Below are 25,651 nucleotides of genomic sequence, written 5' to 3' on the forward strand. Positions count from 1 at the left end.
GAAATTTATATTGATAAGGGAATACATACAAAAGCAAATTGTGATATCCAACGAGCATATTAACCCGTTAACATATTACAACTTACTTTTATGATCCACGCATAGTTATTTTGAATACCCATTAGAAGATAACCATTTTGTAATAGCATCAGAATCACGAGTAGCCCAAGCACTCTTAGCAGTAATCATATCCATGGATTGAGCTAAACCCTGATCAAACCCTTTGGTGTTTTTGGATTTGAAAAATGACTGAACTTTTTCCTTTTGCTCCTTTTTAGTAAATCCACAGGAAGCAAGCGTAACAACAGAACCTAACATAGATAATCCCGGAGGCAATAATTTGTAGACTTCATCCCAATTAATAGTCAACCAAGTCCATAATTTTTCAATACCTAATCTATGTGATCTCAAGCCTTGCATTGGAATGTAAATATCTTGAGCCTTAACAATATCAGTCTTCAATAACAATCCGGTAACCTTATCTAAGATAGCTTCATCGCTGAATCTACCAAGAGATCTCAATGCAGAAATCTTCTCTTCAACAGATTGTGGATTCTTATAGATATTGAATAATTGATCAAAAGTTTCCGAATTACCATTCTTAGCAACAGTGTTGAAGATAGAGGTTCTTAAATTAGGGTGAATAGCTTTTTTATCGCCATCTACGAATTTTTTGAAACAGTTTTTAGCATATTCAACGCTTTCTTTATGACCTGCATTTGCAGCAGAAGCAAACAAAGACGATTTCAATTGTTGATCAGCAAATGAATCTTTTTCGCTGAATTCCCAACCCACAGATCTCAATTTATCACCAATTAAATCAATGGTAAATGTATTTAAGGCATCCTTAATTTCTTCAGGTTCAAAAATAAAAGCTGCCTTAATTGTACCAATTCTAGTTAAAATTTCATCCCAAACAACATAGTTGGATTCATTGGACCACGATTTAACTAAATTCAAGAAATCAGTAGTGGAGACAAAACCAGAAGAAGCTAATGAACCCGCATCAGCCACCAAACCAACACGATCTTCAACCGATAATTTGCCATCGACACCTGCTTTTCCTAATTTACTCCAGCGTGATGATTCGTAGGCTGTACGATAGATACCAGCTTGGTCACCATTAATTTTAAAGAAATCATCAGATGTAGGAAGCTTCAAAGTTTTCGATCTTTCATCTAAAACCAACGATTCATCAAGACCATTAGACGTCTTCAAACCCAAGAAAACAGGGTACAAGATTTTATCTTCCTCTGGCTTGACATCACCTGTGGCCAAGAAACGGTTCTGAGTGACCTGGATTTCGTTACCATTAGTTTCCTTGACGGAAACAATTGGGTAACCAACATTCTTTGTCCAGATGTTCATAACTTTAATAACATCTTTACCACTAACATCACTTAAAGCTTCCCACAAGTCAGAAGTTTTGGTATTACCCCACTTATGCTTCTTCAAGTAGTTAGAGACACCCTTAATGAAGACATCTTCCCCTAACCATCTTGAAATCATTTTTAAAAGTGATGAACCTTTTGAGTACGAAATAGCATCGAAAATTTGATTAATTTCATCAGCTCTTTTTACTGGTACCTCAATTGGATGAGAAGCTCTTAAAGCATCCAAACTTAAAGCATGTTGCAAGGAGTCCGAGACATACGATTCCCAAACCTTCCAATCTGGATACAATGCATCGCACGCATACCATGACATCCAAGTTGCAAAACCTTCATTTAACCACAAACCATCCCAAAAGTCCATGGTAACAAGGTTACCAAACCATTGATGGGCTAATTCGTGCATGACCACTTCTGTGACCCTTTGCTTCGTATTGATATTAGTGTTGCTTGGGTCTAATAATAAATCTGCTGTTCTATATGTGATCAAACCAAAGTTTTCCATGGCACCTGCAGAAAAATCATGAATAGCTACCATGTCACACTTGGGTAATGGATAAGGAATATCAAACTTTTCCTCAAAGAATTTCAAAGTTTTAGCAGCAATATCAGCAGAATAGGCACCCAAGTGTTCTGAACCTGGAGTGGCATAAACCTTAATTGGAACTCTATAGTCAGACGTTTCAACGTATTTCAAGTCACCCACGATGAATGCAACCAAGTAAGTCGACATTAAAGGTGTGGTGTTAAAGGAGACCTTCTTCTTGTCATGTCCTAATAAATCTGTTTCCTTTTCGTCCATATTGGATAAACAAACTAAATCCTTATGGGAAATCAAGTTGATATCGAATTTCGCTTTTAAAGCAGGTTCATCGAAACATGGGAACGCACGGCGACAATCAGTAGGCTCCATTTGAGAAGTAGCTAAGTATTTTGTCTTGCCATCTTCTTGATATATAGAAACCTGCCATCTTATCATTCAATTCACCAGTGAACTTGATACTCAAGCGTGCATCAGCACCGCTAACCAAGTGATCTGCAAATTTAAAAGTGACCGATTGCTGATCTTCATTAAATTCGATTTTTTTAGTTTCAACATCATTAATTTTAGCTTCGTGAATATCAATTTCTAAACAATTCAATGTAACATAGTCAGAATATTCATTGACGTGTAAATCTATTATGACTTGCCCATCAAATTTGAAAGTTTCGAAATTAGGCTCCAAAGTCAAATCGTAATGAAGGGGTTTCACGTTTGTTGGTAAAACCTCTCTATCTTGGGGAACGACTTGAGATGAAGAAGACTCAGTATTATTTCTGCACATGCTTTTAATTAGAGACAGTTGACTATGATGATTTCGTTTAAACCTAAGTGCAATTGACTTGAATAAAGACGTCAGACCGTTTACTGATGGCAAATAACTCTTAAATTTGTGTGGTGCGTGTGAGAACGAAATCCGACGATTTTGTTGGTAAATATGGTTCCTAGTGTTAGGGCTGGCCTTGTTGAAAGATGCTCTAAGCGGAGTCAATCGGTTCTTGCAATTGACAAGAAGATACCTGCTCATCTTTCAATCGTATTTTTATAATTGAAAAATGTTGAATAATGGAATTTTTTCACTTTTCAGCAAGCCGTACCCGACCAATTTCATAATATTCTACGGTATACAAGAATAGATAATACAATGTGATACAATATAAATTCAATTTGAAAGAAAATGTTAATAGTTACAGGAAATAGACAAAAATAAATCGATATTTATTGGCAACTTGTTTCCGCAATCAAGTAAATGTGAACTATTTTAAATAGCTAGATGTCAATTAAACACCCCGTATGTAATTGTAAAGTTGTAAAACGGTAACTTAAGCAGTTCTTTGTATTAAGTGAATACCACTATCACTTTCAATGATATCACTGATCTCACCAACATTTAATCCGAACGCAGCTTCTTCGAAAGAAGGTTGCATTTGACCCTTACCGAAAAATCCTAAGTCACCACCTTGAGCATGAGACGAGCAGTCACTTTCAGTGGAAGCTAAGTCTTGTAAACTGATTTCTCCACCCAATATTTTGTCTTGATACAGCTTCAACAACAAAATAGCTTCGTCTCTTGTTCTGGTTATTCCATCCGGATATTTCCACGATTTCGGTCTTCTCGATTGATTACTCTTAACCAAAATATGAGATGCACGAACCTTACCATCTTCAGGAATAACAGGCTTATTTCCGTTTGCCTTATATTTAGCTATGTATTTCTGCAACTTGTCATTATCGGTTCCAAACGGTGGTTCCCAAGATGATTCTTTAGTGGCTTGATTTAAATAATATTCTTTATTATGCGTACGGGATACACGAATGGCCCAGTTTATTGGTAATCCAGTTTCAGTATCTGACATTCTATATACGTAAAGATACTTCTATAAAAATACAAACTAACGTATTGTCTATACTTGATATAATTAAGACAAAAAAAATCCATTGATCACGTGGAGCACTTTCGTCAATTATGGTCTATTCTATGGTGTCAAGATAGCAATAGAGGCATTCTTAGACGCTTCTCGCCTTTAATGCGTCCTTAACTTGCTTGTAGACTTCATCAACAGGCTGATTACAATTTAACTTAACAACTTTACCTTGTTTTTCGAAGTGGTCGACTACAGGCATCGATGTCTGAAGGAATGTAGAAAATCTCTTCTTAATACTTTCAATATTGTCATCAGTTCTACCACTGGTCTTTCCTCTTTCCAAAAGTCTTTCCAACATAACCAGTTCAGGACATTCGAAGAATAAGGTGAAAGTAGATTCTGCGATATCCTCTTCGAAGGATAATGCTTGATCCATTTTTCTTGGGAAACCGTCGATTAAGAACTTTGTAGAACCTTTTGAATAATTTTCCTTTATAGCTTGTTCTAATAAGGCGAGTGTAACTTCTTGTGGAACAATTGTACCTTCTCTAATACACTTGTCAATCAATTCACCGTGCTTGGAGCCTTGTCTATGTTGCTCAGCTCTTAATAAATCACCAGCCGATAAATGAATAAATCCATGGTCGTTGACTAATTTAGCACATTGAGTACCTTTACCAGATCCTGGTCCACCAAGGACAAAAATGACAGAAATCTTTCCCTTAGAGAATGCTGGGCTCGAAATTGGGGTGTCAATGGCCGATTTTGGGGACTCTTTATTGAAGTTGGCAGCAAGAAAAGTGGAACCTATAGCTAAAGCACCCACTGCTAACAAAATCTTACCTTTTCCGCCTTTGACGTTTGGAGGAGGTGGAGGAGGTGCGTTTGTATATGATCGATAGTGAGGTTTAACATTCTTTATGAAAGTACGCTTGACAAACGATCCACTAAGCTGTTTCGATGAAACAGGAGTTCTTAATAATCGCAACATGATAATTAACCGTATTCAATATTTCAAACACACTTGGGTGATATCCAAAGGGATTGTTATGCAAGGAAGAAAATTCTTTAATAAAAAGAAATATTGATTCGCTCGAATATTTATTTTTCAGTAGTTTGTAGCAGTAATAAATATAATAGCTACAGACTAAACAAATATGTATAAGTATATATATATGTATATATATATATATTATAAATGATTACTGTAAGTATGGCTTCATGGCATCATCATTGATTCTTAAATATTTACCATTGATAGTCTTATCCCATCCGTTCAATGCAAGGTTAACATAACAAGTAGCAGGGACTTCAGGTGGTAATAATTCATTGTTCTTGTGAAGATCAACGAATTTCTTTAAAGAGTCCTTGGTCATGTTCCTTCCGAACTTGTTTCTAATATCATTTTGCATATTTGTGTCTACCACTCCTGGTGCAACAGAAATGGCACTGATATCGGATTCTTCTGATGCCACCGATAAGACAAAATGGTTTAAAGCAGCCTTTGATGCACCGTAAGCACCCCATCCGTTGTATGCTGTAGTTGAAGCACCAGACAGAACAGCTATAATGTTACCTTTTGTTTTCCGCAACTCTGGAATACATTGTTGAACCAAATCAACAACCGCAAAGAAGTTGATATCAAACAATCCTCTCCATCCATCGACATCAGCCTTCGATACTTGGTCGACTGGATCCAATACACCGGCATTGGCTATAATGGAGTTGATTTGGCCGAATTTTTCAATTGCCAATTTCAAGACTTTGGTGCTGGTTTCTGGCTTGGCCACATCCCCAACTACAAATTGAACTCTATCAGACCCATACTCTTCTGATAACTTCTTCAATTCCTTCTCTGATCTAGAGACCGCAACTAATTTGTTGCTAGAATCCTTCTTAAGATAAATTTCGGCGATGGAACTACCGATCCCTGAATACCGTTAGTAAAGACTCAAGTCGTCAAACCCTACCATCATAAACCACACTAAACAAACCACATACCTCTAGAGGCTCCTGTCAAGATAGCTACGTGTGTCATTTGTAATTATTTTAGTATATTCTGAAAAAGTACCATATATTTGTATTATAAGGTGTTGTATACCATTTCTCACGTGTCGCAATTCGACGTTAAGAATTTCTATCAGTTATCATAACATAAGAATACATCGAATATGGGCTTCTACAATTAATTAAGGAAAGTTATGAATATAAATCTAGATTCAGCGAAGGATACGTTCTGCAAAAACGTTCTAATATATGGGTACTGTAAATATGAAAATAAAGGATGTGCTTTTAGCCATACAGTTAAACCCACGTCTAGCGTACCGGGGTCACAAGGAAGTAACGCAACAACAAACAGTTCAGGTAACACTAATGCAGACATGAAAAAGAAGTTTAATTTTAATACACCATCGTTTCAACCGTCAACCGTTCCGAATTTAACGAATAAGTTTTCAAATTTGTCGCCTAATTTGAAGGAAATACCAGTGTTCGTGCCATCTGGAGGAATGAGTAATGCTGATTCAGGCGGTATGAACGAACCAGAAATGAACGATTCAGTCACTCCTAATAAGAAATTCAATGCGTCAACACCATCATTCATGCCATCTAATCCATATATCTCAAACAATGACCAAATTTCGGCACCTTCTCCTGTTATGGCACAATCTGTTAGTACCCCTGGGGCCAAAGCTAATGGAAATATACAACATAATCCATATTTACCAGGGAATGCTGGTACACCACAACCAACTTCAGCAGTGGCAGCTCCGAACTCAGCAGATGTATTTTTTCAACAACCTACTTCGTCGTATCCGCTACAACATCATTTGTATGCCCCAGCACCACCTCCTAGGTTGACTATACCGTTACCGCCACATGAAATAAACGTGAACCTGATGTTCATTCCAAATGACTTGAGAGAAACGTTATTAAAGAGAAACGAAGCTACTTTACAGACGTTGCCAAGATCTAATTTGCCTGACCATGTAAATATATACCACTCGTTGGTCCCGATCGACACTTCATTTGAAAATATATCGAAAGTGTATGAACTTCCTAGTTTTGTTTATAAAGTGTTTTCTAATGTGGATGGTAATCCGTACGCATTGAGAAAAATCGATATACAATCGGTTTTACGAATAACCAATGAATTGCCCTTCAAATATATCAAAAAATGGAAGTCTGTTAAATGCGCAAATATCGTTCAGTTACAGGAAGCATTCACAAGCATGGCGTTTGGCGGCTCATACAGCTCCTTGATAGTTACCTATGATTATTTTCCTAACTCCAACACATTGCAAGAGCAACATATCAGTAGAAGATTAGGAGGTAAATTGGAACCAATAACAGAAGAACTATTATGGAACTATGTGATTGAAATTACCAACGCATTAATAAATATACACGAAAATAATTTGGCAGCAAGATCGGCATTGCATCTATCTAAGATTCTTGTCACAAATAAAAATAGAGTCAGATTGGGCGGTGTTGGTATAAGTGATATCTTGAACTATGAAGACGACGAAGAACAAATCCAACAAAAGGGTTTAGATGCCTTTAGACACGAATTACAACAAGCTGATATCAAAAAATTCGGAAAATTAATATTAGACTTGGCAGCTTTATGCTTGCCCAATAATGCTAGAAATCATGAGCCAAAAGACTTGATAAGTCTTTTAAAGACGTCAACTACCGTCAACTTCAGTGGTGAATTCATTAACCTTCTTACGGAATTGAACATGAATACATCCGATTTACAAGAATTCAACAGAAACCATTTGTCCCGCAGAATCTTGAACTTTTGCAGTAACGCGCAAGACCTGCAAGATTTCATGGAATCACAGCTCTCAACCGAATTGGAAAACGCCAGGGTCTTCAGATTAATAACAAAGCTAAACTTCATCATAGACAGACCCGAATACGATAACGATCCTAATTGGCAAGAAAACGGCAACAAGTACATTATCAAGTTGTTCAGAGATTACATATTCTTCCAATACGACGAATTTGGAAAACCCGTATGTGATTTATCCCGGGTTCTAACCAACTTGAATAAACTAGATGCTGGTATCGATGAGAAGTTCTTGCTTGTCAATAAAGATGAAAAGAATTGTATTATTGTTAGCTACAAGGAAATCAGAGATATTATTGACTCAGCATTTAGAACTCTCACTAGAGGCTAATTCCATTTCCATTTTCAAATCTATATACCGCTATACATTTCACCATATACCACCATATATACTTTAATCGTACCTCGTTAAATTGTTAAATCAATGTAAATATATGCTATGAATCATCCGTTATTCTACAATTATTTGCTCGCATTGTATGCAGTAAAGAACAAAAAATGAGTCAGCCTCAATTTATCAGTCATCAACCACAGTTCCGATAACAATGTTATATAAATACGCATTTCTCAACCAATTTTGATGGTAAGATTCTTTGATAAATAACGGAATATATATTGAAGCTTCAATAACATATATATATATTCTACAAGTGTTTTCGTTTTAATTTTTTTCGTGTCGGATTTATCTTTCTAAAGGATAGAGCATAGTTGACTCATCGTAGTTCATTTGCTTTTGGTTGCATATTGGGTGTATTTAATTCTTTGTTTTTGTTAATTGGTTACTGGACTGGTAGTTGTATTTGAGATTTATTGTTTAATTATATATTTTGGGTTCCTTTGAAGGGTGTTCTAATGTTTTAATATCACCTGTTACGAATTTTTATTATTGTTGAGTGCTAGAAGTTCGGTTAGCTGGCGTGTTTGTCGTGCAGCTTGTTTTTATTGGTTTACTTCCAAGCTTGTTTTGCTTATAGAGTTGCTATAAAGATTATAAAATGTCATTAGATTCGTGCAAGTTGACGAGTGATGTCGAGTCTACTCCCGATACCACGTATGTTAATGATTCTTTGTCTCCATCGGGGTTATCACCTTTGAATGCAAAGGAGACTGTGTTGCCAAATAATTTCAAGTATTACAGTCATCACCTTAACAAAGGGCAGTTTAATTTGATTTTGATCAACTGTTCCATAAACTTGGTGAAAGTGTTGTATCCGGAAATGGATGAGAGCAAGATTAAGTTAAGATTTTTTATGGTTGAGATTTTGAGACGTTCTAAGACGTCTATTCAATCCTTGCAGATTACCTGTTTTTACCTTTTGAAGTTGATACAAAGGGGCAAAGGTGATTTGCTTTCATGTCCGAAGAAATTATTTCTTGGATTGCTTATTATTGCATCCAAATTTAACCAGGACGCAAATTATTCTTTTAAGACTTGGTTGAAGATTTGTGGTTGCAACAATGGAACTGATGCCAATGCGAAATCTGATTTGAATTTACAGATCTTGAGAAATCTTGAAGTCACTTGCCTAGGATTATTGGATTATGAATGTTACATTAATAATTCTAAATATGAAAATTGGTGTAACATCTTGCTTATTTTTGGCTACGACTTTATCAAGTTTCATAAGATTTACAATAATGAAATCGTTTGGGAAGCAGATCTGGAAGTCATCGCTCATAAATTAGTTAAGTGGAAAAAATTCTTAATTAATATGGATATTAGTAAGTTGAATGTGATTAAAAGCAGTTTCAGCGATTATTACATTAGTCAATATGGTAAAAAAGTTTTACTTTATGATGATGCTAATATTCCTTCATTATTTGATACTAGAAAGAGAAAGTTCATGGACGATAACTTCGGCTCAATTGAAAAGAAGTTTAAAGTATCTTGTAAATAATATTTGGTTATATGTATTTATAAGTTTAATAGTATTGATTTTATTTTTAGTAACGTATTGTACTTAAGAGCTTTAAATTGACTTTCATTATACTCTTAAGCTTTATATATATACAAACACCCGTCATTACCCCACTTGCCCCGTACATTATATATTGGCATAAACCCTTCATTATCAGCTAAGGGTCTACTTTCATTATTCATAGTATTTAATGCCTTACCGATAGTATAGCCTCTTATTAATATAGTACCGTAATTATTCTGTAAATTGACTAACTTAGCTTCTATTGATTGTGAAAGACATCCGAATCCATTTACATCGTTATTTAACGCAATAATTCTATAATCATAAAAGTCAGTTTGAATTAGAGGTCCAACAACATTTGGATATCCATACTCTATAATAATTCGAGCACCCAACAACGATCTATATTCATTTAATTGCAATGTATTCAATTTACTTTTCTGAATTATACTAGTTTGAAGATAAACTAACCTCAAATTATCGTTATAAGTAGTGGTAAATTTCCCTTTTGAGAGGAACTTCATAGATTGATTAAACTGAAGCTGCTTAATTAGATTTTTCCGAGGTTTGATTTCCTCAAGCTGCACATTTTCAATGAAGTCTGATTCATTAATCGATAATATAGTTGGCTTATGCGACTTGATAACAGACCAGTCAGCAGTATTAGTTATTTTAACTTCAGTATTCGTGACAAAACACGCCATTATCTTGCATATCTCACTAAGGATATTTTCATTAGTTTTAGCCTTTGACTGCACCACAAGTAAAGTATCTTTATCGCCCCACATACGCGATAATGGTACATGCTTAATTGTAGATGCAATACCACTAATTAAATTAATCTGAGCAAAGTCAATATTTGATAAGATCCTATGGTTTACTTTGCGACTAAATCGAATGGCTATTCCCTTATCTTTATCAGGATGATATTCGTTCTGAAATTTCAATAATTCTCCCCGTGTTCCCTCTAAAATATCATGTACCGAGTTTTCGCTTGTGGAATTGAATAATATGTACTTCTTACCCTTAACTCGAGTGAGTTCTTGCTCGTCAACTACATATAAATCAATATCTTCAACGTTTTCAATATCATCGTAGAAATTGACAGTAATCCGGTTGACAAAACATGCTATAAGAATACAAAATACTTCGGCACAGGCCAAGGAGTTCCTTAAATTGATTGCGATTTTCTTGAATTCTTTCTCTTTCATGTAGTTCCCGATCTTATCAACCATGTAGTTTAGCTCTACTATTTTTATTGTCTCATTATGGATTACGATTTTCTTAGAAGGCTCTCTCAAAGTAGAATTTATTAATACCTCCCACACGTCACATAGGTTTCCGTTTCTCAACTTATAATGGTTATATCTTATATCTAATCCGATTCTCAATCCATGTGAATAATCCAATTTATTCGACTTGTAAATGGCCGATTCATCTGATTTTCTCGTAGCATCTATAACAGATTGTTCATTTAAGTAAACCTCGCTGACATCTTTGGTAGAATCAATATACCAACCATATAGATAATTGATACCCAAGACTACAATTATAGCTATAAGAACATTATTATCAATCATTGTTGTGCTTATGGATCAATGCATTCTTATTATATGCTGAAATTTTCCGGAGCCTCGTTTAAATTATTCTGACAGATAAAAAATCGAATTCCCCAACTATATTTTGTTCTAAGACGGTATCTACCAAAATGAGTCGTCTAGTTATACCAAGATTCAGAGGTACACATAACCTAACAGTACTGCTACTTCTATTATGGCTTTTAACTTTTATATACCATGAGCGTTATGTTCCGTACAAGTCGGCAAACTCTTGTCTCTGGCCTGAATTACTTGAGCAACATGATAGCGGCAGGACTAACGTATTATTTATTGCAGACCCACAACTTATAGATAGACATACATATCCCAAGAGAAATGAATTCTTGTTAAAATTGTCGCAGCATACAGTTGATGTTTATATCCATAAAAATTATAATTCGATCATGAATAACCTTAAACCTGATTACGTGTTTTTCTTGGGTGACTACTTGGATGACGGTAGGTCCTCAACAGATGAATACTTCTATAACCAATTGGATAGATTTAACAATATCTTCCGTAAAGATGAGTATACGATTAATGAAAACTTTTTTGTCAATGTGGCAGGGAACCACGACATAGGATGGGCAGATGGGGTCAAAGTAAAGGCCAAGGCGAGGTTTATGGAAACATTCGGCAACCCCAACGCAATAGTCAATATCAATGATGTTGACTTCGTAACACTTGATTCGATATCACTTTCGTCATCTGTAAATAACATACATCATGATTCAAGGCAATTTTTAGACGAGAATTTCGGCGATGCCGATAGCAAGAAGGATAAGCCAAGAGTGTTACTAACACACGTTCCGTTGCACCGAGATGTCAAAGTTAATAAATGTGGGCCATTAAGAGAAAATCCGGTCTTCCATTTGGGTGGTGGTTATCAATATAAGCTGGCTTTGGAACCTGATATATCACTGGAAATTTTGAAAAGAATAAAACCAAATATCATATTTTCTGGCGACGATCACGATTACTGTGACATAAATCACACAGAAGTCGCAAATGACCCTGTCACCAGAGAGATCACTGTCAAATCTATCAGTATGGCCATGGGAATTCAATACCCTGGTGTGCAACTTTTATCGTTTGTCAATGGAGACCCGGAAAACGAATTTTCTACCGAGTTTAGTTATGACACTAAACTATGCTATTTGCCGTCACCCTACACAGATATAGTAACTTACGTTGCTCTTGCGGTATTATCAGGATTTTTGATCCTCTGGTGGAACATCAAGCATAGGTCTTCTCGCTACAACTACTCCGTTTTGCCCATGCAATCTGGACCGTCTACGAATGCTACGAAGATATCCAACTTCTTAAAAGAACAGGAGGAGGGTGCTTCTTATTCCGTTTCTATTCCAAAATACACCTCAACTTCTCTCGCAACTTCCGAAGGCTATTCTTTTAAGGACAATTTGAAATTTAAAATTTCGAACTTTATTAAAAAATGGAACATACATGGCTTTTTAAAACAGAGTATACTATTAGCCGTCCTTATTATACTGTTGTATTATATAGGATTTTGTTTAACTCTATAATTCTATAGATCATCGATAATTGCAAAAAAAAAAGAAATTGCGTTGATTAGCATGCGGCGTAAGGGACAAAATCTAAAACATACACATTTAGTACCCTAAAACATTCTAGAGTTTAAGGGTATATAAGTAGCAATTAAGTCATTCAGATAGAAATATATTCGGAAATCATACGAAAAAACCAAGGAAATGGGTTGTGCTGCCAGCGTCCCAGAAATGGACGAAAACGATCCATTTATTCAAGATAAGAAAATCAATGATGCTATAGAACAAAGATTACGAACCAGCAAGCAAAACGAGAAGAACCAGGTCAAATTGCTACTATTAGGAGCTGGAGAAAGTGGAAAATCTACGGTTTTGAAACAAATGAAGTTATTGCACAAAGGAGGATTTACACAGCAGGAAAGAATGCAATATTCACAGGTTATATGGGTAGATGTGATCCAATCGATGAAGATATTGATTATTCATGCACGGAAGTTAGGGATTCGATTGGAGTGTGACCAGGACAATAGTCCATTGATACCATACAAGCAGATAATTTTGAGGGCAAATGCATTGGACCAAATCGATACTGGTGTTGCAGGAGGTACTAATTTTTTAAATGATTACGTGCTAAAATACAGTGAAGGGAATAAGAACAAACGAAAATTAAGTAGTACTGGTGTAGCGAGTCTGTCGTTCTGGGATGACGAAACAATCGAATCCCCAAGAAGAAAAGATTCCAATGGGGTAGAACAATTCAACAATGGTTTGTCGGAAATATCGATACACGGGAACAAGGGCCACGATAATTCGTTGATGAATTCGAGAAGAAAAATTGCTGATGCAATTAGCAAGTTATGGGAGTTGGATTCAGGAATTCAAAATTGTTTCGATAGGTCGAATGAATTCCAATTAGAGTCGAGTGCTGTGTACTACTTCGAATGTATCCATAAATTTGCTGATCCTAATTATTTATGCAACGACATGGATATTTTAAAGGGAAGAATCAAAACTACTGGCATCACCGAAACTAACTTCAACATCAATTCATTTAAGTTCAAAGTTTTGGATGCTGGTGGTCAACGCCTGGAGCGTAAGAAATGGATACACTGCTTTGATAATATAACGGCAATACTATTTGTATTAGCGATTTCGGAGTATGACCAAATGCTATTTGAAGACGAGAAAGTTAACAGAATGCACGAGTCGATCATTTTGTTTGATTCGTTGTGCAATTCTAAATGGTTCCTTAATACTCCATTTATATTATTTTTGAACAAAATTGATCTCTTTGAATCAAAGCTTTCAAAATCTCCGTTGAGGAAATATTTCCCTGATTATACTGGAAAAGCAACTGATTTGGATGAAGCGGTTAAGTTTTTCGAAAAGATTTTCTTAAATTTGAATGCTACAAAAAAACCCATTTATGTTCATAGGACTTGTGCTACAGATTCAAAATCAATGAAGTTTGTTTTATCTGCGGTGACAGATCTAATCGTTCAACAGAATTTGATGAAGAGTGGCATAATCTAAGAAGAATATTCTATTTAAGTACTGTTAATAAACTTTTGTGCATATTATTATTTATGTTATCGTCAATCTAAAGAATAAATATATTTTATACTAAATATATAAAATGCTGTAAGAAGAAAACACAGAGTAATAGGGTAAAAAAAATAACTTGAGAAGAATTAATAGGAATAATGACGATAGATAAACAAATGAGCAATGAATTATGATATTCATTCAAATTGTTTCATTACGTCTCTAACAACAATTCATTATATAAACAAGGGTCTTTCTTTTCAAAACAATAAATTGATTAAAAATAATAAGCTTTTATTTTATCTTATGTATAAATGCGATCAGAGAATTTGGGAATTAAATTGCTTACCATCTCATCATAGCCATGTCATTTCTAGAACGGTTGTAGTCAAATAAATCTTCGATTTGACCAGTACCAGAAATAACGATATCTTGATCCCACAAGGCGACTTGAGCCCAGGACTTAATGTCCTTAGTAGTAATAGAATCGATTCTTTCTAAAGCTTCTTGGAGAGAGTTTCTGTAACCAGTCAATAAGACCTTGTTGGCAATATCAGAAGCAATAGCCTTGGTGGAGTTTAATTCGGCCAATAAAGCGGTCTTAACAGCGTTCTTACCACGAGCAACTTCAGCATCGGAGATAGAGATGGATAATCTGTTCCATTCCTTTAATGTGAAGTGAACAAATTCATCAACACTACCAACGTTAGAAATTTCAGCATTGAAACCCCATAAACCAGTGTCCGAGTAAGAGGTGGAGAAGTGGGTGTATTTGTCAACGATGTGATATTCTTGAACGATGGAAGCTAATTTAGCACTGGTAAATTTAGCATTAACAGAGTTGTGGTCAAAGTTACCAAAGATAGCAGAGGCAACCTTGGCAACGTAGTAAGCTGGGGAGGTAATACCTTCACCTTGAGCGGCGATAGAAACGTAAGCCTTTGGCAAGGTGTCATCTCTCATTCTAATTTCAGAACCCAAGAAAGTGGCTGGCTTGGTAGCTGGCTTTAAACCTTGTGGGATGGATAAAGAGCTTTCAAGAGTGTCGACTAATTCGTCGTGGTTGATGTTACCCGAGGCAGCGATGACGGTGTTAGAACCGACGAGGTGTCTTTCGAGCAAACGAACGGAATCTTGCACTTCCAAATCTTGGACCGATTCAGCAGTACCTAAGGTTGGTAAAGCTAACGAGAAACCTTGGTATGCAGACGCATTCAAGTGTTCCAAAACCATCTTGGATGGGATAGATTCGAGTTTGTTGGCTTGCGCAATTAATGAGGCCTTAGCTTTAGCGAATTCGTTCAGTTCTAAAGTAGCAGTAGAGTTCTTCACAATGTTTGCAATAGCATTCGCGGCTTCCTTGACGTTTTCGTTGGTAGATTGAGCAATAATCCCGTTCGTTTCCTTGGTGTTTTCACTGGTAAATAATACACCATTTTGAACGTTGTTGGACAACGTATTAGCAGTTAAAGCAGAAATACCATTACTGTATGGGTGTTCTGATCTCGAACCAGCACCGAACCACAATCCAACAGTAGCGGATTCGGCGTGTGGGTTGTTTTCAGTAGCGACAGTTACTCCATTGGATAATGTAGCATATTTAGTTTGAGAATTGGCACTCGAGATAAAACGACGAGCTGTCAAGTTTTTAGCGCTGGTACGGAGGGCTGATCCACGAATCATCGTTATTATAATGCAACAGTTAAGTAATTAATGGTTTTCCTATTACTATTACTTTAGATAGAATATTTTTACGTTTTTTCACCTGAATGTTAACCTTTGTTAGTGCGTATTGCCAATCAGCCAATGAAAAATTGTGAATTATTTAGAGGGCCTGGTTAGGGCACGTCGCATTGATTTTAGTATGGGCCATGGATATGACATGTATATGGCATGGATATGGACGGGTCAGTGGGATATAGAGAGTTGGCGGATGAAATGGATGGTGTTGGGGTCTAACACAGTGGTGAATTTAAAGTGAATTTTGTGTAGTGTGAATTTTGTGTGTAGTGTGAATGTAGAGGTGGCTGTAAAGGTGTGGGTATAGGGTAGAATGAGTATGCAAAGCAGGAGGAGACAATAAGGGAGGGTGAAGGGATGGTGGTGGTTGGGTACGAAATTGCAACGTAGAGGACGAGTATGGAGTAGTCAAGAGAGTTGGATTTTTTGTAGATGAGGTCTGCGTGTACATTGATTGTAAATAGTATTCCAAGTGATACCTTAGGTCGAAGCAGCATGCAGAGCCGGTCATTCTCATACCGAAGAAACAAGTATTAAGCAGTTCGAATGTCAAAATTTTCCAACAACAATTCTATATATATAGCAGTAATTACGGTTAATACCAGTAAATGATGTCAAAGCAATAGGAGGCAGTTCCGTCGAACAGTACATAGTTGCATGGAGATGGTTGCATAGGAGATAATTCCATAGGAGATAATTCCATAGGAGATAGTTTCATAGGAGATAGTTTCATAGGAGATAGTTTCATAGGAGATAGTTTCATAGGAGATAGTTTCATAGGAGATAGTTTCATAGGAGATAGTTTCATAGGAGATTCCATAGTAGAAAGTGAAGCAACAGTTCTATAGTAGAAAGTTATGGAACAATCATAGGACACAACCTTATAAAGAGCTCCACATGAGACAACATCCGTAACAAAGTATAGGAGTGTTCTATGAGACACACCCTTAAACCGTCACACCAGTCCAACAAAATCATTTAGCTATCGCCCAAATACCTCAAACCACGTCTCTTTCGCAGCCTATTCTCCTATCGCCTATTTGTCCCACTCTACATTGCAACCCTTCCCTTCTCACTTCCCACACTTCGTCCTTCCTACACTCCCAGACGTTGCCACATCACGTATCCATGTTATCGCATCGTTGCACTCCCACACCCTACCCAAACGTTTCCCTACCCTTAAAGCCTTACCTACTACGCTGCAATTCCGCTGATCGCCGTTACTTTGCCTCTACTTAATACTCACTCACTCACGCCCACCCTCTACTGTCTCGCGTCTTCCCCTGTCCAAGAACAGACACGTTAATTGGGCTCTTGGCACGCCCAGGCTGTTTACCAAGAAATGCTCGTGCGAATCGTCCCACCTCTCACACTAGATTAACCCGTACAGCCTCGTCTCCATCGTATCCGCCTACTTCTTTTCTCTCGAAACCTCTAATTTACGTTGTTTCGTATCCATCGAAGCTCTTCACCCAATTGTTGCGCATATTAAAATAACAATAATAGATTCCGGGGCTATAGATCCCACGTTTGTATAGTACCCTCTGCGCGCTAATTTTACATTTCTTATTCCCACCTTCCACTTCTTACATCTTTCCAGTTCTTACATCTTTTACTCATTATCTATCTTTTGTCCATCAGACTCGCCTTCATTCCTTCTTCCTCCCCTTTATCACTCGTATTACCAGTCATATATGCCTAGGTCTAGGTTTCTATTGTCGCACATCCTGCTCAATTAGGCAGCTTCTGGAACAATTGCTGCAGCATTGTATGTAGACGTAAACATTCCATATGCACGACCATAAATGTGAAATTTTGTGCCCAGACAATACGGTGAATGTTTTGGATATTTGGATGTTTATATATATTTATCTTTTTATAAACAATTATATATAGCTATAAAGTAAGCCAAATTTTTGTTGACAAAAACTCTTTTGCTAATATAAAATATTGGAAATTCACTCGCTTTCTATAAGAAATTTATTAGATTAATAAGCCATTAATTTAAGCCATATCCACCAAGAAATATACGAAGCACAGGATACAAGGATGTTGAAATACTTAGTTTTTTTATTAGGGATGATCACGTTGGGGCTTGCGATCGAGCCGATCGAAGTCAAGGGTAACGCATTTTTTGTAAAAGGGTCAGACGAGAGATTCTATATTAGAGGGCTTGACTACCAACCCGGCGGACAGTCGAATTTATTTGATCCGTTAGCTGACAAAGAAACTTGTGAAAGAGACATCAAGTATTTCAAGGATTTGGGAATCAACACTCTTAGAGTTTACTCAATTGATAATACAGCAGACCACGATGATTGTATGTCAGCATTAGCAGATGCAGGGATCTACGTGATTATTGATGTTAATATTCCTTATGCTTCTATTGCCAGAGACGATGCTGAATGTTCGTACAACACAATGTACTTGAACGAAGTTTTGGCCAGTGTTAACCACTTGGCTGAATACGACAATGTTTTGGGATTCTTTGCTGGTAACGAGGTTATTAATGATGACAAGTCCACCAGTTCAGCCACATATGTGAAGGCTGTTGTCAGAGACATCAAGACTTTCATCAAGAACAAGAAGTTGCGCTCTATCCCCGTGGGCTACTCAGCAGCCGATGTTGAAGAAAACAGATTGGAAACTGCACATTTCTTCAACTGTGGAGATGACGAAATGGCTAGAGTTGATATGTTTGGTTTCAACGATTACTCTTGGTGTGGGAAGTCATCTTATACCGGAAGTGGTTACGACAAGAAGGTAGAAGAATATTCCAACTACTCGATCCCATTATTCTTATCAGAATACGGTTGTAATAAAATCACCCCAAGACCATTCACTGAAGTTGAAGCTCTTTACTCAGAACAGATGACTAAGGTTTTCTCTGGTGGTTTAGTATACGAATATTCTGAAGAAGAATCCAACTACGGATTAGTCAAAATTTCTGATGACAATTCCACTATTACAACTAACGATGATTTCGATAACTTAAAGTCTGAATTTGAAAAGACCAGTAATCCAAAGGGTGATGGTAAGTATCAATCTGACTTAGACCATTCGAAATGTCCAGCAATTAACGATAACTGGAATGCTACCAGCAAGCTTCCAAGCACACCAAAGGGTGCATTAAAGTATGTTAATGCTATTGTTGATCCTGAAGGTAACGGTTTTGATGCCTCTACTCAATGGGCTTGTGTTGACGGTGACAACGATGTCGATGATTCTGACGATTATAAGAACGGTAAGAAGACTGGTTCATCATCATCTACAAGGTCTTCGTCTGGTTCATCATCCTCGGGATCTGGATCTGGATCTGGATCTTCAAGCTCTTCTTCAAGAGAATCAGGGGCTAACACTTTAAACTACACATATTTGAACGTGCTTGTTGCATTGGTTGGATTCCTCATCTGATGCAATGAATATTGATGGTTTTATGCACCATTGATTATAGAAATATTGTTTTAGTATTCTACGTAAATATATCTAGTTATACTCATGTAGTACTAATTACAAAATATTTCTTCATCTTAATGTAGCACTCATTCTCGCTAAGAATCCAAGACAACAAGATTTTTACGTTGAATTAATTACTTCATCATTTATTTTATAAAGGGCTACCTATTTAAGCACGTTGCTTGATGCCGTACATCATTTCTTCTTTATTAATCAAATGGCCAATACTATCAATCTCCTCTAACAATTTATCCACATCGTAGCACCAGTCATTTAACAAGTCATTAATATTTTCACTATTATTATTTTGTTTTTCAAATTTGATTATACCTTGTGGTCTATTGATCTTAGCAAAAATCATTCCTTTGTTAACAAGTTCAGAAACGTATGTTTCCAGTTGTTGGTTAGTTAATTGCAACAAATATGATAATCTATCTAATTTAATGTACTGGTAATATTTGTTTATGACTCTTAAGTTATGTTCAACACATCTCTTTTGCAAATTTTCATAATTGGCTTCATTTCCTTGGAAAATAGCTGATTTGTTGAAATAGTCATTTCTGTATAATGATTCGATATTAGACCAGTGAATTAATTCGTTGGTAGTGAAAATTTCTAATAATTTAAAAATTTTAGCATCCACATTTTTGCTGAAAATTGGATTCGTTTTAATTTTGTTGATCAAGTCCAGTTGATAGTTATCGAATGGAGATAATATAATGTAATAGATGATTGAAACCAAATACTCATGGAATTCTGATTTGTTTTCTTCAACGAGAGGGATTTCAATCAATAACAACAAATTCTTCACAATTGAAATATAGTCCTTTTCAAAAACACTTATCTCAATAAGGTATTTTAAATATGTCGTCTTGTATAATTCAGCTTTTTCGAAATTCTTCAAAGTCTTAAGCAAAATCTTACGACTCAAAATCTTAGCTTGATTATAATCCTTCTTCTGCAAGTTTAGTTTTACTTGATCTAAAATATACTCAATTTTTGTATCAAATGCCATTAATGAATATGTCTCAACTTGTAAATCACATAAGATTTCAATAGCCTTATCTAAATCATCGAGTTTATCCAAGTAAATCTCAGATAACATTTTAGAAACAACTGCTCTTTCAACCTCAACAAAAATCTTCTTATCAGTAACAGTTCTTATAGTTTCAATAATTTTCATTTTCATTTCCAATTGCTTCTTGTTGTTTTCATCTAACGAATCTAATCTGTCAATAACGCTTTGGATCAATGTCTGAATAGAGGATTTCAATTGTCCATGTTTTTTGGATAACAAAGTTATCAAATCATTCAAATATTCCCAATCATTATTATCAGTCAATGTTTCAACAATTTTGGTTAAAACTCTCTTGGATGATGATAAATCTGATGATTGTCTCGTCTGCTTTTCTAAAACTAAATATTTATCTACAGCAGCCTTATAATCAGTTAATTTTTCAATAATTGGAAATTGCTCATCTAAGGTAGCTGAAAAATCCTTTTCAGCCTTCAATGGATCTTCTCTCGACATGCTTATTTGACTTTCTTAATAAAGGTAACCTATTATTCCTTGAACTTATATCGAGATTTACTTCTGGTGGCAAGAACACATAGTAGTGCGAGTACCAATTTATATGCCTCTGTTCCAGCTAAGGCTTTCAGATAGCATTAGTTAGCAATAATGAATGATGGAAGTTGGCAGAGACAGATACTTATTGATATGATTAACTGAAGTATATAGATGATGAAAGTTATCTCAATTGAAAAACTGTTCTAAAATTAAATTTCTACACATATTTGCATACCAAGATGGGATTGTGACTAATGGGTTTCAATTTTTTGAATAGATGTTACGCATTTCGGCCAAGCCTATTTATAAGAGATGTATTCAATATAGAAATTGGTAAACTAGTAATGAAATTTGTACCTGATGTCATTTATCGTGAGGATTAGGTAGCTGCAAAATTTTGTCAAGCAGTTTTCCTGTTTGAAGTCCTAACAATATGCTGAATAAAATTGGATCATTGACACCGTCAAATAGCTGTATCAAGATATATATGCACAAGAGAACAGATATGTATAAAAGGTTAAAACTTCTAACTCATTTATACACGGCAGTTCTCAAAAGTGACTAATTAATAGTTCTCAGAGATCAGAAATTCTTTCTCTGAGCAGTGAGATTGGTACATGACTCACCCATTAGTATATATTTCCAAGAATTGCTACCATTCCCATATCTATTATTGCTATTAGTACTATTACAGAACCAAGAATGACAGAACCCAAAGTTCCATTTGGAAAGCAATTTAGACAGAAGTACTTCGCAAAATTAGACCCTAATGTTGTTAATGTTAATCATGGATCGTTCGGCTTAACCCCGGACTTGATTTTAAATTCCTATTTAAAGAATATTGAAAAGCAAAGCTTATTTCCTGAAAAAGCGATAAGATACGAGAACAGAGACGATTATGTTAAGGCCTTAAAATTGGTGGCCGACGAACTCTTATTAAATTGTGACTACCATAATTTGGCTATTTTGGAGAATTCCAGTACGGCAATTGATACAATTTTGAGATCTTATCCATTTGTTAAAGGCGACAAATTTGTAATTTCGTCAACAACTTACAGGGCATGTGCTAATACTGTTAAGTTTTTGGAGAATAGGATTGGAATTGAAGTTATCTTAATAGAACTTAATTTTCCTTTAACCAATGCTGAAATTTTAGACAAATTTAGAGATGAATTCGAAAAGAACTCACCGAAATTATGTTTATTCGATATAGTATCATCTCAACCTGCCATTAGATTTCCCTTCGAGAAAATCACGGAATTGTGTAGAGAATATGGTGTATTATCTCTTGTTGATGGTGCTCACGGTATTGGTCTTGTCGAATTGTCGTTAAAAGATTTAAAGCCTGACTTTCTTGTCACGACCTTGCATAAGTGGCTTTATGTTGAAAGGGGATGTGCAGTTCTTTATGTTGATCCAAAGCATCAGAGAAAGATTCATACAATGCCTATTTCTTTCTCCTATTTAGATGATAATGAACCCTTAGAAACTGAAGAATTGAATAAAATGAGATTCATCAATACATTCCACTATACTGGAACAAAAAATAAACCGAATATTCCTATTATTGGAGAAGCTATTCTGTTTAGGAAGGATATATGTGGGGGTGAATCTGTAATTCGAAAATACTGTGAAGGTTTAAGCCACGAGGTTGTTGAACTATTTACTAAAAAGATTTGGCCTGGTACTACTTACTTAGATAATGAAGACGGTTCAGCAATTACGGCAATGGTCAACATAGAAATCCCTATAGAGCAATATGCTACAAAAGACTTTGATAGAAGTGATTTGAAACGATATTTGCTTTATCTCGAGGAACGTATTTGTTTTAAGCATAATACTTTCGTCCCTTTTAGCGTTAACAATGGCAAAGCATACGCTAGATTTTCATGTCAATTATATAATGACATAGATGACTACATTTATGCTGGAGAGATAATCCTGAAGGAACTTAAGGAATTTTTCGATAATGAAGTATACAACGATTTAAAGTCTACGCCTAAAAGTGGGGCAGTCTTTTTGGCGGTAGACAAATTATCCATTAAATAGGCTGTTTTAGATTCATTATTATATCGTAGATTTCTATAAATTATACGTACTATTCCATTTTTTATAAAACTAAACTCTACAGTTACCGATATCAAACACTAAAATATCCGAAGCACCGGCCTTTTTCAAATCATCCATAATATCACTTATCTTCTTCTTTTCGACCATAGAAGAAACGGCCACCCATTCTTCATTTTCGTCACTCTTTTTTTCCAAGGCTGAAATAGTTGCGGATCTTCTACCAGGAGTGATTTGTAAAACGGCACTCAAAATTGATCTTGGAGCATTGTAGTTACATAGAACATATTTTTGTGCAGCCATAAGACCTTCGAATCTTTGGTGGATTCTTTCAACCAATTCCGGAAATTTTGGTTTCTTAGAAGAGATCAAATGGGCAGAAGTTTGCAAAATAGTTTCAATTGCTGTTAAGCCGGCAGCCTTCATAGTTTCACCACTTTCAACTAAATCAACAATAGCGTCCGCGACTCCCAAGGCGCAAGAAGCCTCAACTGAACCACCGACATACCTGATACTCGTAGATAATTTAGTTTCATCTTCAACGTTCTCTAACGTTTTAAAGTAATCAACACTCAACTTGGTGAATGAACTAACAATCTTCTTACCAACCAATTGTTCAGGTTTAGTAATTTCACCTTCAGCTGGGACTTGAATTTGTAATTTACAAGATCCAAATTGTAAATCCAACAAATCTTCAACGGAGTTGAACATATCGGCCTCTTTAATTTGATCCAATCCAGTAATACCTAAATCACAGTTACCTTCACCGACAAAAATTGGAATATCCGCTGCAGGCAAGAAAATTAATGCAATTGGTAAGTTGGTGGAAATAGCAATATCCAATCTATTGGATCTTCTGAACTGAATATCAACCCCTTTCAACAAGCTACAACATTTTTCATATAAACGTCCCTCTGAATTTTGTTAGTACTCATTGCGTGTCTATCATGCCAATAAAAAATTATTTTGTATTTTAAAACAACATACTTTTAGGAACAGCAAACAATAAACGGTCTGGAAGGTGATTCACTAAATCCATAATATATATATACCTTAACTGGTGGTTTTAATGACTTGAATATGTCTTTAGACTGAAAATTCTTTATCAAGAATGGCTACTCGACATGCATCAGTTAATGAGTCAATATTGGCCCCACGTGATTTACTACAAATTAGACTATACTAGATAGCAAGAAAGATTATTGACAAGATGGTAATACATAGATATGAACGAGAATTGACTAGGCAATAGGCAATTCATATTCATCCAACTTAATTTTTAAATGCATTAATAATTATTCGTATAAAAGATATGTAAATTAAATTTAATTGGATTTTTTCCAGTCTGGTTCGTTTTCTGATGTAGCAGTATCAGACTCATTCACAAAATTGTTGTCTTCAATATCACTCTGATAGACATCACTATTTTCGTCATCATCGTCTTCAAATTCAGAGGTGTATCTCTCAAACCCACTTGCACCTTTTGAGTTTGTGATTGGAATAAGTGTGCCTTTTTCAATGTCCGGTTGAAGTTGATAGGTGTTTTTACGCACGTTCTTATTTGACGTAGAATAACCACTTCCATTACCGTACCAGTATGTGTTGAAACTCCAATTGATCAAAACCTTACACATATCCCAAGGTCCAAACTCGGGCCATAACTTGTCGACGAAAACAATCGAGCAGGATGAGGATACGCATTGCCATAATAGGAAGTCTGAGAGTCTAAAGGTACCCGAAGTACGAAGTAAAATGTCTAACGGAGGAGAATTTGAAGTGTATAAAAACCTGTCAACAGTATTTTCGTCAACCACAAAGTCGTTGTTTTGCACTGACTCATTAACAATATTTTTGATGGTGCTGGTAATTTCATCTCTCGACGTATATGGAAAGCAAATATTCAACACTGCTCTTGTGTTATCTTTAGTTATTTCTTCGGTTTCCTTCAAGATGGTATATACATCCGGTGGCAATAGCTCAGTGCTCCCCAAGATCTTTATTTTGATTCCGTATTGCTCGCATAGCTCACCATTCTGACTTATTTGTTTGAACTTCAGCTTAGCGAGATCCATTAACCAATTGACCTCGTAACTCAGTCGTTTGAAGTTCTCAATCGAAAACGCATATACCGTAGCACATTCAACTCCAGACTCGTACAATAATTCCAAAATATTGGCCATACTCTCAAATCCCATATTATGGCCTTCTTTAAGCTCAATCTTGTGGGTTTTGGCGTACCTTCTATTCCCATCCATAATCATTCCTACGTGCCTCGGGGTAGGTCCCGTTTGGATGACCCTTCCGAATACTTTTTTGGCTGTGGTTAATAATTGTGTATATCCCGGAAATGTAGATGCCCAGTCCAACATATTAGTGTCCTATTATATGTGTACTTATATAAATGGTTTGCTTGTAATAAATGTGTATATTATTGCATCCACGTACAGCTTTTTTAATAATTACGTCCGAAGATAAAATTGTAACAGTATTAAACACGCAGTGTTAATACCAAATAAATAAAAGCTTTATTAGATTATATAGGTCCCAATCGATTGAAACCTTTAAAAACCTTACAGC

General features: G+C 35.8%; 16 protein-coding genes across 16 annotated transcripts; 6 read left to right on the plus strand and 10 right to left on the minus strand. All coding sequences in view use genetic code 12, as the record gives it.

Annotated features, from left to right (window-relative positions):
• Positions 1-3,254: 3,254 nt before the first annotated feature.
• Positions 3,255-3,788, minus strand: DEHA2D13464g (DEHA2D13464p; the record flags this gene model as incomplete). Its single annotated transcript, XM_459062.1, has 1 exon — positions 3,255-3,788. One exon carries the CDS (start codon positions 3,786-3,788, stop codon positions 3,255-3,257), a length of 534 nt encoding a protein of 177 aa, XP_459062.2.
• A 151-nt stretch (positions 3,789-3,939) lies between these two features.
• DEHA2D13486g (DEHA2D13486p) lies at positions 3,940-4,788 on the minus strand (the record flags this gene model as incomplete). Its single annotated transcript, XM_459063.1, has 1 exon — positions 3,940-4,788. The coding sequence occupies one exon, from the start codon at positions 4,786-4,788 to the stop codon at positions 3,940-3,942; it is 849 nt and encodes a 282-aa protein (XP_459063.2).
• A 211-nt stretch (positions 4,789-4,999) lies between these two features.
• Positions 5,000-5,835, minus strand: DEHA2D13508g (DEHA2D13508p; the record flags this gene model as incomplete). The annotated part of the gene is made up of 2 exons (XM_459064.1): positions 5,000-5,727; positions 5,799-5,835. 2 exons carry the CDS (start codon positions 5,833-5,835, stop codon positions 5,000-5,002), a joined length of 765 nt encoding a protein of 254 aa, XP_459064.2.
• Positions 5,836-5,998: 163 nt separating this feature from the next.
• Positions 5,999-7,981, plus strand: DEHA2D13530g (DEHA2D13530p; the record flags this gene model as incomplete). Its single annotated transcript, XM_459065.1, has 1 exon — positions 5,999-7,981. One exon carries the CDS (start codon positions 5,999-6,001, stop codon positions 7,979-7,981), a length of 1,983 nt encoding a protein of 660 aa, XP_459065.2.
• Positions 7,982-8,645: 664 nt separating this feature from the next.
• DEHA2D13552g (DEHA2D13552p) lies at positions 8,646-9,548 on the plus strand (the record flags this gene model as incomplete). The annotated part of the gene is made up of 1 exon (XM_459066.1): positions 8,646-9,548. One exon carries the CDS (start codon positions 8,646-8,648, stop codon positions 9,546-9,548), a length of 903 nt encoding a protein of 300 aa, XP_459066.2.
• Positions 9,549-9,643: 95 nt separating this feature from the next.
• DEHA2D13574g (DEHA2D13574p) lies at positions 9,644-11,152 on the minus strand (the record flags this gene model as incomplete). Its single annotated transcript, XM_459067.1, has 1 exon — positions 9,644-11,152. The coding sequence occupies one exon, from the start codon at positions 11,150-11,152 to the stop codon at positions 9,644-9,646; it is 1,509 nt and encodes a 502-aa protein (XP_459067.1).
• Positions 11,153-11,280: 128 nt separating this feature from the next.
• Positions 11,281-12,714, plus strand: DEHA2D13596g (DEHA2D13596p; the record flags this gene model as incomplete). Its single annotated transcript, XM_459068.1, has 1 exon — positions 11,281-12,714. The coding sequence occupies one exon, from the start codon at positions 11,281-11,283 to the stop codon at positions 12,712-12,714; it is 1,434 nt and encodes a 477-aa protein (XP_459068.2).
• Positions 12,715-12,900: 186 nt separating this feature from the next.
• Positions 12,901-14,229, plus strand: DEHA2D13618g (DEHA2D13618p; the record flags this gene model as incomplete). The annotated part of the gene is made up of 1 exon (XM_459069.1): positions 12,901-14,229. The coding sequence occupies one exon, from the start codon at positions 12,901-12,903 to the stop codon at positions 14,227-14,229; it is 1,329 nt and encodes a 442-aa protein (XP_459069.2).
• A 357-nt stretch (positions 14,230-14,586) lies between these two features.
• Positions 14,587-15,924, minus strand: DEHA2D13640g (DEHA2D13640p; the record flags this gene model as incomplete). Its single annotated transcript, XM_459070.1, has 1 exon — positions 14,587-15,924. The coding sequence occupies one exon, from the start codon at positions 15,922-15,924 to the stop codon at positions 14,587-14,589; it is 1,338 nt and encodes a 445-aa protein (XP_459070.2).
• A 289-nt stretch (positions 15,925-16,213) lies between these two features.
• Positions 16,214-16,498, minus strand: DEHA2D13662g (DEHA2D13662p; the record flags this gene model as incomplete). The annotated part of the gene is made up of 1 exon (XM_459071.1): positions 16,214-16,498. The coding sequence occupies one exon, from the start codon at positions 16,496-16,498 to the stop codon at positions 16,214-16,216; it is 285 nt and encodes a 94-aa protein (XP_459071.1).
• Positions 16,499-16,576: 78 nt separating this feature from the next.
• On the minus strand, positions 16,577-16,801 carry DEHA2D13684g (DEHA2D13684p; the record flags this gene model as incomplete). Its single annotated transcript, XM_459072.1, has 1 exon — positions 16,577-16,801. One exon carries the CDS (start codon positions 16,799-16,801, stop codon positions 16,577-16,579), a length of 225 nt encoding a protein of 74 aa, XP_459072.2.
• A 1,229-nt stretch (positions 16,802-18,030) lies between these two features.
• On the plus strand, positions 18,031-19,395 carry DEHA2D13706g (DEHA2D13706p; the record flags this gene model as incomplete). The annotated part of the gene is made up of 1 exon (XM_459073.1): positions 18,031-19,395. One exon carries the CDS (start codon positions 18,031-18,033, stop codon positions 19,393-19,395), a length of 1,365 nt encoding a protein of 454 aa, XP_459073.1.
• Positions 19,396-19,606: 211 nt separating this feature from the next.
• DEHA2D13728g (DEHA2D13728p) lies at positions 19,607-20,968 on the minus strand (the record flags this gene model as incomplete). The annotated part of the gene is made up of 1 exon (XM_459074.1): positions 19,607-20,968. The coding sequence occupies one exon, from the start codon at positions 20,966-20,968 to the stop codon at positions 19,607-19,609; it is 1,362 nt and encodes a 453-aa protein (XP_459074.2).
• Positions 20,969-21,709: 741 nt separating this feature from the next.
• DEHA2D13750g (DEHA2D13750p) lies at positions 21,710-23,056 on the plus strand (the record flags this gene model as incomplete). Its single annotated transcript, XM_459075.1, has 1 exon — positions 21,710-23,056. The coding sequence occupies one exon, from the start codon at positions 21,710-21,712 to the stop codon at positions 23,054-23,056; it is 1,347 nt and encodes a 448-aa protein (XP_459075.2).
• A 69-nt stretch (positions 23,057-23,125) lies between these two features.
• DEHA2D13772g (DEHA2D13772p) lies at positions 23,126-24,113 on the minus strand (the record flags this gene model as incomplete). Its single annotated transcript, XM_459076.1, has 2 exons — positions 23,126-23,988; positions 24,062-24,113. 2 exons carry the CDS (start codon positions 24,111-24,113, stop codon positions 23,126-23,128), a joined length of 915 nt encoding a protein of 304 aa, XP_459076.1.
• A 286-nt stretch (positions 24,114-24,399) lies between these two features.
• On the minus strand, positions 24,400-25,443 carry DEHA2D13794g (DEHA2D13794p; the record flags this gene model as incomplete). Its single annotated transcript, XM_459077.1, has 1 exon — positions 24,400-25,443. The coding sequence occupies one exon, from the start codon at positions 25,441-25,443 to the stop codon at positions 24,400-24,402; it is 1,044 nt and encodes a 347-aa protein (XP_459077.2).
• Positions 25,444-25,651: the final 208 nt, after the last annotated feature.

The sequence above is a fragment of the Debaryomyces hansenii genome (assembly GCF_000006445.2).
Source record: "Debaryomyces hansenii CBS767 chromosome A complete sequence".
Classification (NCBI taxonomy): domain Eukaryota; kingdom Fungi; phylum Ascomycota; class Pichiomycetes; order Serinales; family Debaryomycetaceae; genus Debaryomyces; species Debaryomyces hansenii.